The 9073-nt window shown below is 39.7% G+C and overlaps 1 protein-coding gene across 1 annotated transcript; it reads right to left on the bottom strand.

Annotated features, from left to right (window-relative positions):
• Positions 1 to 946: 946 nt before the first annotated feature.
• Positions 947 to 8769, bottom strand: LOC139474996 (uncharacterized). The gene is made up of 7 exons (XM_071258201.1): positions 8696 to 8769; positions 5206 to 5289; positions 4875 to 4907; positions 3993 to 4319; positions 2926 to 3462; positions 2191 to 2266; positions 947 to 1994 (listed from the first exon to the last, which is right to left on the bottom strand). The coding sequence occupies exons 1-7, from the start codon at positions 8757 to 8759 to the stop codon at positions 1610 to 1612; spliced, it is 1506 nt and encodes a 501-aa protein (XP_071114302.1). The 5' UTR covers positions 8760 to 8769; the 3' UTR covers positions 947 to 1609.
• Positions 8770 to 9073: the final 304 nt, after the last annotated feature.

Below are 9073 nucleotides of genomic sequence, written 5' to 3'. Positions count from 1 at the left end.
TGACAGGAAACATTTCCTGTTTCTAACAAAAACAACATGTTTACACATGAGTATATATCACACACCGATACCCATAGAGCTCAGAAATAAACCACAGGGGTATACATGCGTATACATTGTATATCACACACCCAGAGAGTGAATAAATACATCTCATGGATATATATCACACACTGATTCCCACGGAGTAAATACATAAATAATATGTGTAAATCACATGAAGTAAAGGAAAACAATGATGTGTCCAAAGAAAATATTGTATTTATTCAGCATTTCCTTTGTGGAATGTATAATCGATGTAAATTAATGCACGAGGGTTATTTGTTATTGTTACCGTACAGAAAATAATAAACAAAACAAAATGCACATGAGATAATGGTAGGTAGTTGCGGTACGGGACAGTTACGTGAGTGGAGTGGGCAAGAACTACTCTCCTCGGAGTCATGATTGATATCATTGGCTTATTATAAGTATAAAATTCTGTGACATTTGAATAAACAAAAGAGTATCAAATTAACGTTTAGTCGCGAAGGCGTGGAAACAGTATCCTCATTGCTTGTGTCAGTTTGACTGTTGTAGGCAGCATGTGTTGCACTGTGCAATAAATGAACATGTCCTGTTCCGAATACAGGGCATATGGAATGGAAAATGTGATACTAGTATAAATAACATCGGAAAAATAACCACTGTACATGATACAAATATGAATCTTTGACATCGGAGAATAATAAATCTCAATTATACACCGAAACATATTCCATATGGCGAAAAAGGCAAAATAAAGATGATAACTAAAGGTCTTGATTACTGGAAATGAGCGTACATCTCTGAAAGCAGTACACCAACAACATTTGGGCCTGTGAGGCAAAAGAGCGGCCACCGAAAGTCAACGACGACTCAAGGCGCCCACGTAAAGGGTAAATATATACCCCACCGGCTGCAACCGCAGGAATGCGTTTTCTAGATATGGTTTAGAGTCGTCCTACAGCGGGTTAATCAAAACAACCTGCGTAATGTCATATCACCGTGTCATATCACAATCCTCACAGAATAGCTTTTAATAAGATTCCGGAGTGAAGAAGGTCTGTTTTAAACCCAGTTTCATTTCAATCAACTCAACGGAAACGTTTTTTGGTGTGTAATTTAGATCATTTACAGATGACACATTGATATTAATTCAACGGTAGCCTGAAAGGTGCCACCGTTTTTGTGTCTAAGGACATATATCTGTGTGGAGTAAGCTCTAGCAGGATCCGCCGGCTGATGGTACAAGTACCAAATGCCAGGAATTCAACTGCAGCAAGTAAAGTGTGACCACTGGATTGCCAGTGGTTGAAGGCGCTTCATCCTTCGGTGTGAAGGTTAGCTGAACCAGGATCCTCTGGTCGAAATGTTAAGTACCAAACCGATTTGTCAGCACCACGCGAGGGTTTTACCAAAAGGATGTATGGCTGTCTTCTAACGTTATGCAGACATGCTACGTCATAATATTGTTTTAACCAAGTAATCACTCAATCTCTATAAAGCAGGATTACACGAGACAAGTTTCAATGTCACCATTTCACGCCCAAACGATGCGGTGCTCTTCGTGCTCACCTTGCTAAGGTGTTCACAATCGATAAAGTGTCTGTGTGGAACCTTTCCTTCCACCAGGTGAACAATACGACATACGCTTTGAGCAATCTCTGCTCGGTTTAGTGACTAGTGTATACATCATCTCGACTTGATCCTGGTCTAACTCAGGGTCAGCGTCACTGACTGAGGGCTGCATGTCGTTGTCAGGTTCTTCAGAAAGGAAGGAGGATGCATTAGACACGTTGTCTTGGGGACCTGGTTCCCAGTGTGGAAGAGACATCAGTTCCGGGCATTCACAGTACACGGGATTGAGGACTTGGATATGTGGGATGGATCCTTCCGGGCTGACCAGAGAGGCAGCTATGGACTTTATTCCTTCTTCGTCACAATCGTCATCATCACCCTTCTGATGTCGGCACCTAACGAAGTGAAACACAAGAACGGTATTACATGGCTGTAGAAGGGCTGAAAAGAGGTGACAAACTGTTTGATTTTGTTCTAGAAAGAAACAATCTTGGTTTGACTATTAAAATACTTGCTTCGTCCAATCGTTAGTTAGATAAGGTACATGCTGCATGTCACTGTTGTATATTCTATATCTGACTTGACACTGACCTGCAACACAGCACGATTACTGTCAAGACCAGGATAACAATTACTCCAGCTGATAGACCAACCGCTAACTCAACCACTGAAAATATATTAAGTTTCAGATGTAGTGACATACAGTCTACACGACTGTTAACATATTTTGTTTGTTGTTTATTGTTGTTTAAAGCCGCACTCAGCAATAGTCGTGCTATGACGGCGGTCTGTAAATAATGAAGACTGGACCAGGCAATACAGTGATTGACATCTTGAGCATCGATCCACGCAATTGGGATACGATGACATGCATCAACCAAGTCAGCGAGACTTTTACGGCAAGCATTGGCTCCTAAAGACCTATTCTACCCCGGATCTTCTCGAGTCTACGAACACAACGAAGATTAGCTTTGCTGCTTACAGAAATATATATCACTGGTATAATCAATATTTTATAGTGATTCGCAAACACATGCTCATGGTATTGTCGGAAACGTACAATCGACTCTCTAACTAGCAGCAAAGTTTTCTTGTGAACATGGAATAGGTTTTTGTCACTTTTGTGTTATATATAAGTAACGAATTCATTTCGATGGCAGTTTGGTAAAAGTGCAATAAATATCGTTTCAAAACTGAAATAGTCAAATGCTTTCTTTGAATGACCAATTGCAATGATAGATAAAACGTATTTTATACGGGTGAACCATATTGTCGAAATGTCAATATTAGAAACGTGGGATGTATTATAGTTAACAACTGTATTACCAGGGAAACGTATGTCTGGAGACTTGTTATCAGGGTTCGCATCGTTATCTGCAGCGGGAGTACTTTTAGCAACCGCCGGTCCAAGTGTTATTAGGGATGGGACAGTAGTTTCCAGCGCAGATGGTGGTGAAAGCGATACAAACTTTGCTGTTGATGGTCTCTGTGACATTTCTTCAGTCGTTACAAACACACTTGTTGCTGTATCTGGAGAAGTCGTTGATGAAAGGGATGTAATTCCTGATGCAGTTGTCGTATTGGTTGACGTTGTTGTTGAACCAGTGGACGGTGTTGTGGACGTTACTACAGGTTCTGTCTCGGATAGCGTTGTTCTGGTTTGTGCCTTCGTTGAAGATGAAGGTGTAGTTGTTGATGTTGAATATATAGGTGGTGATGTTAATCTTATTGATGTTGAAGATGTTGATGGTGATGATGTAGTTATGATTGTTGTCTTCGATGATGCGGTTGGCTTAGTTACCGTAGTCGTGATGTTTACACCAGCACTAACACCAGACGAACAATCGAGCCGGAGAGTGGTCGCTGCAATAACAAATGATTACTAGAGACAAATGATACCATAGAATTATGTTACGATGAAGACGTTGAAATGCAGGGGCCGTATTAACAAAATATTTCAGTTTGAGGCTATTCTAAGAAATACCAAACGTTACTCTTCACTCCAAGAATTTTCTTAAGTCATAAATAAATTTTCATAAATACTTTTAGCGCAAAGGGTACTCTTAAAATTAAGAGAACTCAAGAGGACTTTTAGCCGCCATTCACAGACAAGGATATGCCACATGCGAACTTTCAGGGACTATATGGTGGTATTTGAACTGAATAAAGTGATTGCAAGACAATACTTCATTTCCATACAATATGTGACGCTTATTTCATATTCCTCCATGGCTCTCATAACTAAATGCTAGAGTTTTATCATGTTCATATCATTACTGATGCATATTAGTGTGACTTGATCCGGAGAGTCAAATTATGCATTAATCACTTTTAGGTGAGGCTTCATTGAAGCAGCAAACATATAGGGATGTATCTACTTCCCATAAACATACCTTTATCTTTTGTTTTAATATTTAAACAAAATTGGGCGACACCTTGACCTGTAATATTCAGTTTCAATGCCTGCGAACTGGTCATATTGCTGGTAACGGAAGATGGCGTGCTTTGGCAACCTCTTAGGCTGTATTTGAGAACATCAATACTGATCTGTGCTTGGCAGTTCTTCTGGTCTATTTGTGTCGAGTATATCTCTATTGAGCTACTAGTAGCGTTGACAATACGTAGACTACATGAACACCCGACGAACAGTTCTGAATGTAGGGTGTAGTCCAGGTACATGCTGGTTCCCTCCTTGATGTCACCCCGACACATTCCTACAACTGGAACACTGATTGTAATTAGCATCGCCACTCAATTAAAGCTATATTATGCCGTCTATAAATAATCGAGTCTGGGATAGACAATCCTGTGCAGCGATCCCTACTACCTGGACACGATGACACTGCTAATAGTCAGATCATACATGACAATTGTGTCAACAATTCCTCAAATGGGCGAGCAAGAGGGCACACACAAGAAATTATCTCGAACTCGAGTCGTTAGCATCACCACTAGCTTTAACCACTAGCTATGACCCTCTCAAACAATCTTGATACACATGAACGCATAGTGTGCCTTTATTAGTCCAAGTTTCAAAATGACAAATATATACAAATGTCAGTAACTTAAACAAATATTACAGTTTAATTTAAGTGATAGTATTGTTTGATAACCATTACTTAGAAGTTGACGGATGACAAACTAGACACAATTTATGGATAACAACTTCTTTACAGTATTAAAGAAGCTGCTATCCATAAATTGGGTCAACGAAGTGATAGTAGTTGTCTTGTGTATGTATAGCTTAACACATAGTGACATATGGTATAACTCACCTGGTATCCGATCCCCCTCGGGACACGCAGACACTACAATCATAACGATCGCACATGAAATCATTATAATGCATACATGAATTTAACAATACAGCAGACGTATGTCCTTGGCTTAACAACATGAAACAACATTATACAAATTGAATGTATGTATGCCTATATTAAAACGCTCCCTGTGTATTTTCATTACTTTAGTAGTCTGCTTGTATTAACAGATTGTGTTTACATCGCTGTTCAATAAGGACCTGGGTCAACATAATGAGTTATCTTTAAGAAACTATTTGAAATATGACAAATCCGTAATTAATTAAAACAACGGCATAATACCCACACTCTTTCTCATATGTAGCCGGTGCCGAAGGTATCGCAGTTGTTGTTCTTGTAGAGGTGAAGGAACCTGTCGTCGATGAGATTACTGAAACATTCAGGTCGTTACTCATATCAATATTCTTTGAGCATACATATATTATGTTTAGTTTGATTGGTTGGTGTTTTGCAATTTCGACGTGCTTTGTATTTCATATTGTTTTCTTTATTTGTTGTTTAACACTGCACTCAGCAATATTCCAGCTATATGACGGCGGTCTGTAAATAATCGAATTTGGACAAGACGATCCAGTGATTGACACCATGAGCATCGATCTTCGCAACTGGGATACGATGACATGCATCAACCAAGTCAGCGAGCCTGAACCCCCGATCCCGTTATCGCCTCTTACGGCAAACATGGGTTGCTGACGATCAATCATAACCCGGTTCTTCACGGGTCGTATTTCGTATTGTAATCATACTTAATGTTTTCAATATTATATTTAATGTGGTTATGGGTAATAACAAGCATAGCAAAATTATAAAATAATTAGAGTCCTCTGGACTAAGGCGCCGTAATTTGCTATGAAATGTTCCATCATTTAAGCTGACCAGGGTCGTGGGTTAGAATTCCATATTGGCCTGATGATTTGTCAATACCTTGAAATAACTGAAATACATTTCAAGTCGGTATAATACCAAATCACTTACTTAAAATCATAATTAGATTGATCATGGCACTAGTCTATGTGGTAAAAATAATAATAACCAATGCTTATACAAGCTCAGCCTAATGCATATTAATCTGAACTTGTGAACCCATGCATCACCAACCTCCACGCTTCATGATTTCATTTCTGTATGAACAATAACTGAACATAATCAAAGAGATGAACTGGTTAGGGTGTCCCAGTCTTCTGATGTTACCCCTCTTAAGAACGTAGCAAAATGTACATAAGACACTGTCAACGTCCACTGTTCATACCTGCAACTAATATATTGCTCAATGTTAAATATATTCTTGATCAGTCGTTCGTGGAACCTTTTGCCAAAATGAAATGATTGATTGAGAGATAACTGTATTGTGTGTCTCATTGTATTCTTTGTGTCCAGAGTAACATTTCACTTTTTCCAATAATCTCTTTGTTTTATTTTGCAGAAAAACTATTTATCTTTCTATCAATTTCATTATCAATTGCTAGTGTGCACGAAGTGGAAAAAGTCATCGTGACAGGAAGTTTTCAACGAATTATCATACAAACCAGTCATATCATATCAACACCTACTTTTCATAAATGTGGGTGTGCCCGCGTTAAGAGGAAAGTCAATAAACATCGTGAAGTTTAAATACAAAGGATTAATTTCCTTAATAATTGAACCGTGTAGGGTGTGGATCATTTGTCGAAAGGTTTCCTTGTAGGGCCTTTGTCAACCTCTGCTCATACACGTATATATTGTAGTCTCATTATAGGGGCGACTGGGTAGGCGTGAGGTTTATTTGTTTGCCCGTCACGGAGAAGGCGTGAGTTCGATTGCCCACATGGATACAATATGGAAAAACCCATGTCTGGTGTTCCCGTGTCGTGAAATTTCTGTAAAATTGCAAAAATTAAAACGCATTCACTTGTATTGCTATATTATGAATGTGGAATTCCTGAAAAGAGTGAGTGAGTGAATATGGTTTCACGCCGATTTTAGCAATATCACAGCGGGGGACACCAGAAATGGGCTTCACACATTGTACCCATGTCGGGAATCGAACCCGCGTCTTCGGCGTGACGAGCGGACGCTTTAACCACTAGGCTACCCGGCCGCCCCCCTGAAAAGAGGCCATGGTATTGTCTTCTGAGCAAGGATTGACAGAACCGTGCAGATGTTTGTGTGTGGATGTCATGCAACCTTCGGGCCTTTGACAAGCACACGCAAGATGTTGATATTTAGTTATATGCTCTCAATGCAGGGTTTCGATACAATGCGGGAACATGGGTGGCCCATTCGTCTAAGGCGCCGCGATTTGCTTTGCAGAGTTGCGTACCCTGGGCACGCCAGAAACATATGATTGTGGGTTCGAATCCCGGTTCGCCCCGATTATGTTTTTCAGCACAATACCCGTGCTCGTGGGTTTCACCGAAATGGTAAACGTCTAAGACCTGCATCACTTTGGGCTTTCCTCCCACTTTATGCTGACACGCCGTGATATAACTGGAATAATGTTCAAAGCGGCGTTAAACCCAACTCACTCACTGACTCACTTCGATACAATGCCTTGTACGTGTATCTGTATCAAGCAAGGTGAGAAACTAGATATGACACGTTTATGCATCTTCCCGAGGCAAGCGTGTCCACAAGCCTATATCAAAACCTCGGAAAGATGCAATTATGTAGATAGGGTTTCTTCAGCTTCTGTTGTCTTCATTTCACACCTCACGATCGAACATACTCTTTCTACGATTATTTCAAAAAGTGACATACGACTCTTGCTCAAAAGATGTTTGATCAGGGTTTCAACATTCAAGGCCTACGTAAAGCGTATAAATAAATGTGGTAGGCATGTGGAAGACATGCCGTTGCATGTGTTTGTGACCGGTGCCACCTATGGGGCAGGATACGCTCACCTTTACGCGAACACCTGGTATCATCGCGATTTGATAGTGATTCATAAACACATGCTTATGATATGGTCGGAATCGTACAATTACCTCTGCTTTTAGCACATTTTCCTATGACTATGTGGCTTTTGTTTGTTAAAGTAAACGTTTTTTTCAAAGAAAGGTGGTGACATTTGGTAACCTTTCTCTCAAAAAGCGGAATTGTTTCTTCATCATTCTTTTAGTTTATTGCTAATTAAATACTAATTAAATGAGCCAATTCATAAGCCTTATCAAAGGATCCTAATTAATGAAACGGTTGAAAAACGTTCACAGCACGTGCTCCAATCAGACATCTACTAACTCGGTTTTCATCTTGTTTAATCTTACTACTGCCGGTTACCCTAGCTACATGATCAGAGAGTGAGTGAGTACGCTTTAAGCAATATTCCAGCAATATCTCGGTTTCCCACATTGTACCCATGTGAGAAATCAAACCCAGGCCTTCGGCGTGACGGTTGAATGCTTTATCCACTAGGCTACCACACTGTCTCCCTAACTACATCGCAACACCATGCCTAATACAGACAAGGGACATTGCTTTTGTTAATTAATTATGTCGTAAAACAACTGATGGTTAAGCAAATCTCAGTACAGTAATGAATGCAGAATCTATAACCCCTAATGTTTATTATTATTTTCATAAAATATTATTTCAAACGGTCAGATAAACATGTTTTAATAGATTGTTTATTGCAGATTAGTTTGAAGGGGAAGTGTGAAGCTCCTGTCTTGAACATTGCAACAAAGAAATATGTACAACGCTGGGATATGTTACGGGATACGTAAGTAACATATCAATGGCAAACCTCTGTCCATGCAAGATTAAAAATAAAACTGTATGGAAAAGGGAACTTCTCTTACCTGTGCTGCTTCCGATACTCAAAATGAATATATGTGAGAGAAGTTTTAAAGCCCAGTCGCCCATCTTGTTACCAACGAAGCTATACACGCATGTGTGCAGATCCAATTGTGGTGGCTATGAGATCACCATTATCAGTTTATATTTGTTGGAGCGTGCCCACAGCAGGCGGATGTTAAATGGCCACATAGGGTGTGACCAGTTAGCTCTAGGTCGATAATCGCAAGACGCATAACCTACATATTTGTACATATATGCACGATTTAGCTGATACCACATATGTATGCAAACATATTGTCATTGTGGTGCTACTTTGAGAGACTGTAATAGAAAGAGTGAGTAAGTAAGCGTGGTTTTACGACGCTTTTAGCAACATAGCA

The sequence above is a fragment of the Haliotis cracherodii genome, unplaced genomic scaffold (assembly GCF_022045235.1).
Source record: "Haliotis cracherodii isolate W230 unplaced genomic scaffold, xgHalCrac1.p SCAF_3, whole genome shotgun sequence".
NCBI lineage: Eukaryota > Metazoa > Mollusca > Gastropoda > Lepetellida > Haliotidae > Haliotis > Haliotis cracherodii.
This window is presented reverse-complemented; position numbering and strand designations above follow the sequence as displayed.